Source organism: Dipodomys spectabilis, unplaced genomic scaffold (genome assembly GCF_019054845.1).
Source record: "Dipodomys spectabilis isolate Male_0828 unplaced genomic scaffold, ASM1905484v1 ptg000436l, whole genome shotgun sequence".
Taxonomy (NCBI): Eukaryota; Metazoa; Chordata; class Mammalia; order Rodentia; family Heteromyidae; genus Dipodomys; species Dipodomys spectabilis.
In genome coordinates, this window is record NW_024871113.1 from 4010209 (window position 1) to 4021939 (window position 11731).

At 38.8% G+C, this 11731-nt stretch overlaps 1 protein-coding gene across 1 annotated transcript; it reads right to left on the reverse strand.

Annotated features, from left to right (window-relative positions):
- Window positions 1-635: 635 nt before the first annotated feature.
- On the reverse strand, window positions 636-10952 carry Mepe (matrix extracellular phosphoglycoprotein). Its single transcript, XM_042668356.1, has 3 exons — window positions 10899-10952; window positions 6414-6467; window positions 636-2069 (listed from the first exon to the last, which is right to left on the reverse strand). Exons 1-3 carry the CDS (start codon window positions 10950-10952, stop codon window positions 636-638), a joined length of 1542 nt encoding a protein of 513 aa, XP_042524290.1.
- Window positions 10953-11731: the final 779 nt, after the last annotated feature.

An 11731-nucleotide genomic window follows, 5' to 3' on the forward strand; every position in this document is an offset into this window, starting at 1 on the left:
GGAGGCAGAATCATTCCAAGTGATAAACTGAGATTTCTTTTGGGAAATAAAACTTGCTCCATTTCAAAGTGACGAATATACAACAGAGGAAAGAGCACAAATGGCTATGAAACAGGAAATCTTTATTAGAGCAGAGGAAGGTGAGCAAATGCTGGGGTCAGCAGGAAGAGGGGGCACATTCAGGCTGCACTCAGTGGATTCATCGAATAAGCACACACTACCTTTGCCAGAGGCAGAACTAATCTTGTTGTTGCTTGTGAAATGTGACACAGACAACAGTTCCTATAGATCATTTAATTATACATTGTTACAGAGAAATGTTGCATATTTTCATGTCTTCATAGCAAATAACGTAGCAAGGTATGTGTGACATGAAGAACATACTTCTTCATGCTACCTAGTAACATAGAGCCTTAGTGGGTCTTCTTTCTTTTTTTTAAAAAAAGGCACTATCATATAGAAAAGAATATTACATTATGGCCATGAAGACAGCAAAACCTCCCCCATGAAAGCCAGACTTGCTGGTTTTGTCAGTTTTGGGGCCCTGTCCTTCCTCCTATGCCTGAGCTGTCCTTCAAGGCCACCTTGCAGATGAGTGCTGTTTAAACTACACCCAACAAGGAGCTCCCAGGGGACTAGTCACCCTCACTCTCGCCTGAACTATCACTGTCAGATGATTCACTGCTATGGTCCCTTTTAGAAGGGCTAAAGCTCCTGTGAGAATGGGGTCTCCTGTAACTCCAGGGGCCTCTCCTTTGATACCTCCCTTTATTCCATGTAGAATTATGTTGTCCATCCTGGCTTTGTCTGCCATGTTTTAAAATATTCCCCTCATTACCGGGGACATTGTGGGAGCCTATTTCATTTCTAATTTCATTATCAAGGCCATGAGAAGGTGTTCGCAATCTTTGACTTTTGCCCTGACTGCTAAGTCGTGGTTTCTCACTTAAGATTACTTCATTTCTATTAGACTGCTCTGGTCCTTTATTGGAGCTACCCTTGCCATGTTTAGGGATTTCATTGTAATGAGCACTTTTGTTTGCATCTCTATCACCGTCTTTTCCTTTCTCTCTGGAGGGTGCATTTGGATAATGGCGCTCCACTTTTCCTTGAACATTTTGGCTGTCAGTATTCACTCTGTTTCCTTCTTTTCCAGGGAGTTCCCTAAAATTGGTATTCCCTATGATGTCATTGTTGCACTCCACCAGGCTCACACCAATACCCGTCTCTTTCACTCTGTCACTACTGGCTCCAATCACACTGCCACCATGTCCTTCTGTCTCTGGAAGCTCGTTGTAACCTGGCAGTCTTGGGTCAAGATTAATAGTCTCCGATCCACTTTGGTCTGGGAGCTCTGTTTGAATATCTGGACCAATAACTTCTCCTTCACCACAAACATCCTTAAAAAGCTGGCCATCCCCACTGAAAGGAGACAGGTCATTATCCCCTGTTTCCTGAGGATCTACGTCACCACTGCCTTCAAAGTCACTGGGGACTTTTTGGCCTTTGGGGACCCGTGTTAGGTAGTGAGTGTCACGCCTGATGTGGTGGTTGCTCTTGCTTAGTAATGAGCTCTTGTGGTCTTGGGAATCTCTTTGATGGTTCTTTTTCCCTTCTGAATGGGCTTTAACATAGTTGACACCTGCTAGAATTTTGCTTAGTACATTGCTATGTGTCTTCTCTTTGCTTCCCTCCCCCCACAGTTTCATTACATTCACTGGCCTCATGCTATTTGTCTTGAGAGTTGCTCCGTATTCTTCCTGGACAGGTAGGTGGATTATGGCATCATCTCCATCATCAGTTGTTTTATCCACAGTGGATTCTGGAACCCAGGTCATCATTAGGTCATCATGGGCTTTTCCTTTGTGACTGATACCAGTGCTATCAGTGATTGTCTGTGTCTTTACCAAAAGATTTGAGTATTTACTGCTTTTATTATTTTCATTGACAGCAAAAAAGGGTAAGTCACTCCTTTTCTTCTGAGTAATGTTTTCTTTAGGTGTGACCTCTTGATTTCTTCTCTCCTCCAAAAGATCAAAAGCAATATTGTTGTTATTTTTTTCTTCCTGCTAAAGTATAATTTTCAACACAGTGATTATGCAAAAAAAAATCAAAACAGGATAATAATTAGGAAATATCTAAAAACTGAGTTGTCATATAATTAACAAAATGAATAGAAGTTCATTGGCAGAGATTATTCTGGAATGGACAAGATAGGTTTCATGGAGAAAGAGGAATGAGATGGGCTTGATGGTGGTGACGTTGCACATCTGCAGATGGGGGATAGAAGGAGATTTTTGGAAACACAATTGAAAGACAATATTGATAACTGTCTGTGTCTGGAGCAGAGAGATCCTAAATTAGAGGCTTAGAAATATTAGGGAGGTTGAGAGTAAATGAGTAGTTACTCAATGCTGGGAAGAGTGCAGTGGGAGGAAAAGATGGAGAAATGTTTAGCTATCTATTATAGTATCATGTTATGTGAACAAGAGTTTCTGGCATAATATTGCATCTTAGAGGGCTATATAGATAACAATTATAATAATGTGTTGCACATTTCAGAATGCTAAAAGATAGGTTTTTGAAAGTTTTTACAAAAAAGACATGATAAATAACTTGAAGCTATAGATATATTTCACTTCACTTAACTATTGCATAATATAGACATATAGCAAAACATTTCATAGTGTTCTTTAATATGAACCCAGTATTTTGTGCTTCAATGTATCTGTGAAAGGTAAATAAAAAGAGAAACAAAAGGAGTATAAAAAATAAATTTGGGAATGTAGGCTTGTGGTGGCTTTTGAAGTAAGATCAATTTTAGAAGATGGTTAATTCAAGAGTAATGCTTGGTTGGCACTGGAGGTGTACACCTGTAATCCTAGTTAGGAAGCTGAGTTCTGGAGGATCACTGATGAAGGCCAGTCTGGACAGGAATAATCTGTGAAATAACTGCTTCCAAAATAACCAGCAAAAAGCAGGGCTAGAGGTGTGGCTCAAGCAGTAGAATACCAGCCAAGCAAGTATGAAATCCTAAGTTCAAGCCTGGTACAAGGAGGAGGAGAAGGGAAAGGGGGAAGAGGAAAGGAGGGTAGGGAGAGGAATACATTGTTAAATGTCATTTAGTGAATATTGAGTCCTTAGAAGTGAAACGCATTTTATATTTTACATTCCTTCCTCCCTCCACCACATAAGAATACTGTTTTCCTCAGAGGATTGTATGCTTGTACATGTGTCATGCTAACTATTGGGAGCAATCGAGAAATTGATGAAGCAGCTCACGGTTGAACCAAGTAGCAGTGGCATATGGAAGTACTCACTGCTTTTCCAAAGCTTGTTAGTATGCAGTATGCAGTGTGCAGAAATGAGTGAAAGGCATTCATGTTTACTAATGGATTGTGTATATTTCATTAAAAGAATGACTAGAATTCTTCTATAAAGGAAAACATAATTTTTTTTTAAACTGAGACTTGAACCGAGGGCTTCCTGCTTATGAGACAATAGCTCTACAACTTGAATTAGCCCTAAGTGTTTTTAACTAAAAAAAAAAAGATTGTGAGATAGGTTCTTTGTTTTTTTTTTTTTTTTTTTTGTCGGTCGTGGGGCTTGAACTCTGGGCCTGGGCACTGTCCCTCAGCTCTTCAGCTCAAGGCGAGCGCTCTACCACTTGAGCTACAGCGCCACTTCCATGAGATAGGTTCTTATGAAGTATTCCTTTTGCATCACCTCCCTCAGAGTGGCTGGAAAGTATGCTACCTATAATAATACAAGCATATACTACCATACCCAGCTGATACTACTTTAAACTGGTATGTGACAGTTAACAATATGTTGGAAGACACAATCAAAAAATAGAAACCTCTTTTGGTTTTGCCTTTGCTTGTGTAAAGTGATTTCTAATCAAGTCATTAACTGTATATGTTCTGTGAATCTGTTGGCTAATAACAGTTGTTCTTGCTCTGTTTTCCTATTCTGTGCCTTGGGTTGTGTTACTGTCTTCAGGGAGAACATCCCCTCATATACACTTGTATTTTCTTCAAATCTTGCTCATCCTCCAAGGCTTAGCTTATTATTTCCATCATGTAGTCTTCTCTGAATACCAGGGAGGAATTAAGTTTTCTCTATTCCAAACCATGATTGTTGTTTGTTTTTTAAAAAAATGTTCTTTACCTTCACACATATGACCCTTTGTACAATTCTATCTTGGATTCTGATGATATACTCAAGTGCCTTTTTAAATATTTCTTTTTAACTCTAACATCCTGGAGAAACAAAATTAACTTTCTCACTTGACAAACATTTTGTCTTAAGCAACTGAAAGAGTATACCAGATACAAATCACAGCAAGCAAGTTGTGATCAATTTTATCAGGCAGTTAGATTAGGTCTTTAGAGATGCCACATAAAGGCTACTGAGCAGTAAAAAAAGAAAAAATAGTATTCCAAAGGGAAGTCCCTCTTGTACAGGAAATGGAACCCATTGGGAAAAGCAAATAATTCAACGGCTGGTGGCATTTTAGGTTGTTTCCAGCGATCTGGGCAGTGACTCAGCCAAAGGGAACGGAGTAAAAAATATTTTTTTTTGTCATCTCCATGACAAGGGCCTCATTCTTCTCCTTATGAGCATCCCACAGATGAAGGCACCCATGGAATAAATTGAAGATAAACTAAAGTGAGTCTCACTTAGACCGCTTTTCCTGCTGAAACTCCCACAGTTAGATCAAATGTAAGTTTACCTGGAAAATCTCAATGAAATGAGACAATGAAAGATCACAACTAACCAAGGGCATCTAGGGTCCACCAAACCATAGCTACCTCAGCAGAACAGATGTTGAAGCAGAGAATGGAAGATTCTAGAACAGAGCTGCATTGTAGAGAGGTTTGAGGAATTCAGGACAGTGAGCAAAAGAAGTTATCATCCATAGATAGAAATTCTAGAACAAGTAATTTCTCATAGTCCAGAGTTTGGCTTGTGAAAAGGTCTTTCATTCAAAGACTCAGTTTACCTTTATGCTAGTTTGGTTTTTCTTTCCAGGTGAGGTGTAAACATAGTTAGGGAAATAATCCGATGCTTTTCATGATGGTCCTTGTATGTTACTTACAAAATAAAATTATATTAAAGTGGGTTTCTCTTTTCCTTTAAAACATTTTTAAAATGGAAAGAGTTGTCATTTGACAAAGTAGTTTATGAATGCAATGCACTTTGATCTATGTCACTCCAGGTTTGTCTCTAAGAATCTTTCTTTATTTCTTTCTAATAATAGAAAATATTTCTCCCCCTCATCCCCACTTTGGGAGAAGTGGTATTCTGCCCCTGACAAGTACTTCTGTGTTACCACTGGAGGGCGTAGTCTGTCAGCCAACTCCTGAAGACAACAACTACTCCTTTCTAGAAATCTCTAAATGGGTCTTCCCTAAGTTTGACTGACTAGGTTCTGTTAATTTTACTATCAAATTTTAATGCAAATACTTTCCAGTAAGAGGTGAGGGGATTAGGAGAAAGGTGAGTTTTGACAAAGTTTACATCTGACATTCAAGTTGGCAAAACATGCAGCTTAAACATTCAGGCTTTCTAAAAGCTCATGGGTTGGGCCTTTGTAAATGTCAGCTGAGTTGAAGGGAAGAAGATGGTCAGTTCTGAGAAAAGCATTCTTTGATATAGTCAGGGGAAACTGTGGAAGACAGAGGAAACTGCAATTTGGTTATACCAAAGCTGAGCTCATTTGCTTAATTTTTCTGGTGAAGTAAGGAAAATGAGTTCCCCAGAAACAAAATTCCTCATTAAGACCTGCTAACCACCTTCCTACCTTTGCCCAATTTCTCATGTGCACATGTGAAGAGCACTGGTTGCTAATAACAGTATTGCTAATAACATGTATTCCACAAGTATCCCTTGGAAAGCTGCCTAGCAAAGCACTGTTTCATTTGAAGTAAGAAATCACATTGAAATAGTCTCCATTCATAATGTTTCCCTAAACTGAGTACAGGTGGCTCAAACTATAATTCTAACTATTCAGAAGCCTGAGATCTGAGAATCATGGCCAAGCCATTGGAGAGACTCTTAACTCCAATTAGCAAGTAAAAAGCTGGAAGTAGAGCTGTGTCTTCCAGTGGTAGAGTGCCAGCTTTAAGCGAAAAAGCTAAGGGATAGCACCCAAGATCCAAGTTCAAGACCCATTATCAACACACACACACACACACACACACACACACACACACACACACACACTACTCCCTTCTTGTCTGTCACTGTGAATTATAATGCCTGCTTCATTAGAACATGCCAACAGTCTGTTGAATAATGTTGTTTTTCCACTCTGCTCAAGAATATTTTGGCTGTAAAGTTTTTCTCTTATTGACTTTCTTTCTTTACAGAGCCAAATAGAGTTGTTTGAGAAGAATAATTTTATTTACCTTCAGTTCTTCCACACTGCCTTGACTGGCTTTCACAGTCTGTGGTTGAAAAGTCTGCAAGGAAATAACAAATACAGCTTCACCAAATAGGCCCTCTTACGTTCACTTCTTCAAACAACAGTCATTTATTTTCCTCTTTGGGTTCTGGAAAACCATTCTGATGAAAGGACTATGGATCCTCTCATTCTCTCATGTTTATTTTTATTATGAAAGAGGGTTCCATCTTCCACCTTTGCTTCCCTTCCCTCATCCCAAGGAAGACAATGCCATCCCTGCTTTCAGAACCACCACAGGGCATGGTGGAGAGAAGCAAGCAGGACATTCTAGATGAAGTAGATTTGGGAGCCATTGATGTCCATATGAGAAGAAATTTTCCCTGTCTTGTATTGTGTACAGTGATGCAATGAGTTCAGAATATGTTTATTTTGAATTGTTTTGACGGTGTTGATCCAGCAGCAGTCAAACTGTACTCCTGAATGTTTATAAAAATTTTTATTGTCAAGGTTATGTACAGAGGGGTTACAGTTACATAAGTAAGGTGGTGATTACATTTCTTCTCTAACTTGTTACTGCCTACCTCATTTTTCTCCCTCTTTACCCTTCCAATTGTGTCCCCCTCCCAAGTTGTACAAATCATTTCCAACATTGTCTTGTGATGATCTCTGTTGCATTCGTTTCCCCTTTGTCCTTTGTCTCACCATTTTGTTGTTCTCTTTCCCTTCCCTAGTTTAGCTAAATGTATATACAATACCCAGGGTACCAAAATTGGATACGTGACAACAAGGGATACATCATAGGGGGAAAGAAACAGAAGAAAAGGGAAATCACTTAGTACATTGAGAATAACAACAACAAACGAAAACCTCTTGTGTGTAGCCAGACATGGACCCTTCTCCTGCCAGTCACCTGACTAGAATATTTTGCTCAGAGAAGAGAGAATGGACCAGGTGGCTTGGACATTGTGACAAATTCTTCTCTTGGATTGATATAGACGTTTCAAAATTTCTCAAGGGGAGCCAGGTGTTGGTGGTTTATACCTGTAAACCCAGCTATTTGGGAGGTGGAGATTGGGAAGGTTGTGCTTTGAGGCTGTGGTTTTGTTCCCAGTTGGGGCAAAAAAATTCCTGAGATTTCCCATCTCAACCAGTAACTGGTCATGTAACTGGTCATGATGCTATACCCCAGTCAACTCAGCTCCCTCAGGAAGGTTCGTAATCTAAGTTGACCTGTGCAAGGAGCAAGATTTCCATCTGACAAATAATCAGAACAAAAATATCTAGATATGTGGTGCTAAGGTCAGACTCTAGTACTACCAAGAAAGAAGAAGGAAGGAAGGAAGGAAGGAAACAAGAAAGGAAGGAAGGAAGAAAAGAAGGAAAGAAGGAAGGAAAGGAAGGAAGGAAGGAAGGAAGGAGAGAGAGGAAGTTAGTTAGTTGTTGATGGTTCCTGGGGGTAAAGAATCACTGCTGAAGTTGACAAAGACTAGAAACTAAGAAGAAATAGAATCAGGTAGCTATTTTTGGCCTTTGCACTGAATGTATCACAGGAAGGCACACAGAATAGAATTGCAGACAAGATTTCTGTAAAAGAAATAAGTTCAATGATTCTAGAACTATTTGTATTTTTGTTTATTTTTAACTTCTAGCTTTTCTCTTATGTGCAAGAGAAACCAATGAATCGAGTACGTTTGTTTTTTCATTTGTATATGTGAGAGCAGAAGCAGTCACTGTGGTGAATCAGTCAGAGGAGAGAAAAGTCTTCCATGGGAAGATTTCAAAAGAAGGATTATATAGTCTAGCTGGCCTACTCACCTTCAGAGCATTCTTCCTAAATAAATCGACAGTCATTGGTTTTTGTTTTCCTGATTAGACTCTGATTGATAAAATTTTCTTAGGAATGTAAATTGAAAAGCTGAGCGCTGATGGCTCAAGCCTGCAATCCTAATGACTCAGGGAGTTGAGATCCTGAGGATCAAAGTTTGAAATCAGCCTAAGCAGAAAAATCCATCTGGAGTCCATCTCCAAAATAAACAACAACAACCTGGGCTGGAGGCATGGCTCAAGTCAGCTAAGCAAACTGAGCAAGTGAGAGGCCCTGGGAATCAGGGTTTCTCAGAGAGGGAGAGGGAGAGAGAGAGGTGGGGGGAGAGGAAAGAGGAAGAAAGAAAGGAAAGAAGCAAGCAAGGAAGAAACCTTAACCGAAAGTTTGGTAAAAGTACCCCATTGGCTGGTACTCTCTACCTAATATTCCATTTCTTCTAGAGACAAGCAATAATTGGGTCAATCAACTTACAGATCATGCTTTGTTTATATGATACTTCACAGCACAGTGTGTAAACTAATTTTGCATAGAAATATCACTTGAGTCTTATAATATCACCTGTGAGATTGACAGTAGATGAAACAAAGCTGCCTATACACACAGCTAGTGATGGTTGAAGTAGAGGAGATATTTTGACCAGAACTCACTATCTTAAAAGTCTGAGGATCAAAGTAATAACAATCGAAGTAGTTGCTTACAAAGGAACATTGACCAATAAAAGGAAATGATCCTGAAGTTTATGTTGTGTCTTCAAGATCTGTTTTATAATTTTATTCTCTATTGCATTTCTTATTTTGGTTCTCATCATGATCTTGTGAATATAAATTTAGACAATTACATCATTCTTCACAAATATCAAATGGTTCTGTGAATGGGACCATAGGAAGAATAAGATACAAAAGTGAGATAATAGATAACTGAGCTCAGTACCTGTGACTCACCCATGTAATACTAGCTACTCAGAAAGGTGAGCTCTGGAGAACTGAAGTTTGAAGCCAATCTTGGAAGAAAAGTATAAGAGACTCAAGAGACTCCACTTCCACGTACCCAGCAAAAACAGACTAGGAGGTTTGGCTCAGGTAGTAGAGCATCAGCTCAGCAGGCTGAGCAAGTATAATATTCTGAGTTCAAGCTCTAGTACCACCTTCCATCCCCCAAAGAGATATTGACAAAGATGAAGAAATGAAAATGTGGGTATCTATTTACAGAACACACAGGTGCACAGTCACACACTTTTATGTATTAACAATATATTTTTGACTATTAGAGTGCCCTAATATGGTACATGACTTATTGTGACTTATAGTCTAAGTGAATATTGATGTTAATTTAACTGCATGTTTCAATAATCTTTTATTTATTTTCTTATATCTTAAGATTATTTCATATTTGGCTTATAATTTTAAGGCAAAGGTAAGTGATTCAGTACATACTTTCTATCCCCCTGTTTATTGTCCATAATTGATGTGGGAGTAAACATCCCATCCATTTACAATGCCAAATTTTATCTTTCAATGAAATCTACACCCTTCCTTTCTTCCCTAACACCCACTTGTTGGTTGTCATGGGCTTGAACATGACCCCATAATGGAGATGACATCACCTATCTCTGGCAGAAAAGCTGGCAGCCACTTCTTACTGCTGGTCACTTGGTATATGTTGACATAGCACTTTACTGGAAATTGTCAGAAAGGCCTCTAGCTGTTCCAGTTGGCTGGATTAAACTGAGTCAGCAAGGCCCACACTCCCACCATCCTGCCTTAGTGCACAGCTGCATAGCTCTGATGGAGTGTGGTCTGGTGAGTTGGCCCTGAGACATGTCTGTTTCCAGAAATGTGGTCCATGGGAATGTGTGAGAATCTGTGGTGAGGGAGGAATGCTTGCCCAAACTGTGCGTCCTCACCAGATGGTGTGGTTAATTCTTGTTGGTCTGGTTATCCAACTGGTCACTGACTTGTTCAGACCTATATTTAAGCAAAGCTAGCAATAGTTGTTTCCATGGTTGTTCAACCAAAAAGGTTACTCTGAAAAGCTGAGGTGCTGTGGGACATTAATGAGCACATTGTCTACCCTGCAGAATATGCCTGTAATGCTCAGTATTGTCACAGGATGACTTGGTCACATCCTGGACACTCATCCATGTGAGTCAAAAACAATGGCAATAGGAGCTTGGATCGTTGAACTGCATGAGTTCTCTGTCCACCTTTGACCTTACTAGTGAATGAAACAGCATTAGTAAGATGCCAGAGTGATGAAGTCTTGCAAAAAATACAGAAATATTTCTTCATCCTTCATGGTGCCATCTATTTACAAAACTGGCTAATAAAAAACTACTTTGTGACAAATTCTTCATATTTTTAGTAGAATATTGAAAGATTCTTTTGATATGATTTAATTTTACTCAAGCCACATTTGACATGCAATGTTGTGACTAGCTACTGGTTTTCTCAAATAATGTTGTTGCTGTTCCTTTTAAAACAACACGGTAACGCCTTGTAATTCAGCACATATTTTTGAGGGCCTCTTGTGTGACAGGCCCTCTATGCCAAGTGCTAGATGATTTTATTTGTTTGAATTAAGTGAATACTACAAATTTAAATAAATATTGCTATATAAAAAGTGCAAGAGATGTTACAAAACAGAAATGAATTTATAAATGCTTACTGGTGCTGCCCAGGTTACACTGTAAAGGAGCAGTCCTATGCACACAAGTCGCATCTTTGAGAATCTCTGTGGAAAGACAATAAGAGCTTAACCTTAAGCACTGGTCACTGTGTAGTACAGCCATAAATAGAAGTACACACAAGCATCCTTCCTCCCTGAGCTGCATTTTTTTTTTAAATCTACAAAGTTACTTTTTATAGTTACCTCTACAAAATTAGTATGTATATGTAAGTAATTTGCATAATGTATAGCCAAGTGTGGATATTACTAATGTGAAGCCAAAATTATTGAATATAATTTGAATGATAGTCAGCAGATAGAAATGAATTTTATAGACATAAGTTGTTTGCTTCTTTGTGAGTCCTTCATTTTCCCTCTTTTTCTTAGAAGGACATTATCAAGTATTTGTAGAATGCTAAGGGACAGCAAACTAACAGTTAAAGTATAGATCATACCCATGTAATTGTAACTCCTCTGTACGGTATTCTCACAATTAAAAAAAAAGTATAGCTCATAGTAAGATCTTTAAGAGGGTTAAGGCAGCAGATATCACTGGAGGAGTGGGATCTTAGCTGATTCCAGCCTAGTAGCCCAATCTACACCCTCATATCTATTAGCCATGTATTTGAATTAGCATCATCAGGGTCTAGAGACTGAAGGAATTTACATCACACTTAGACTGAAGCAATTAGTTAACTTACTTCAACAGCTGGTATTTATTAAATATTAAAATGTGACAAACATTGCTCTAGAAATTTTACATATGTTTAATTATTTGAGCCTCACTACAACCATATGAGCTAGTTAACATCACTTTACCTGTATTAGCCTCA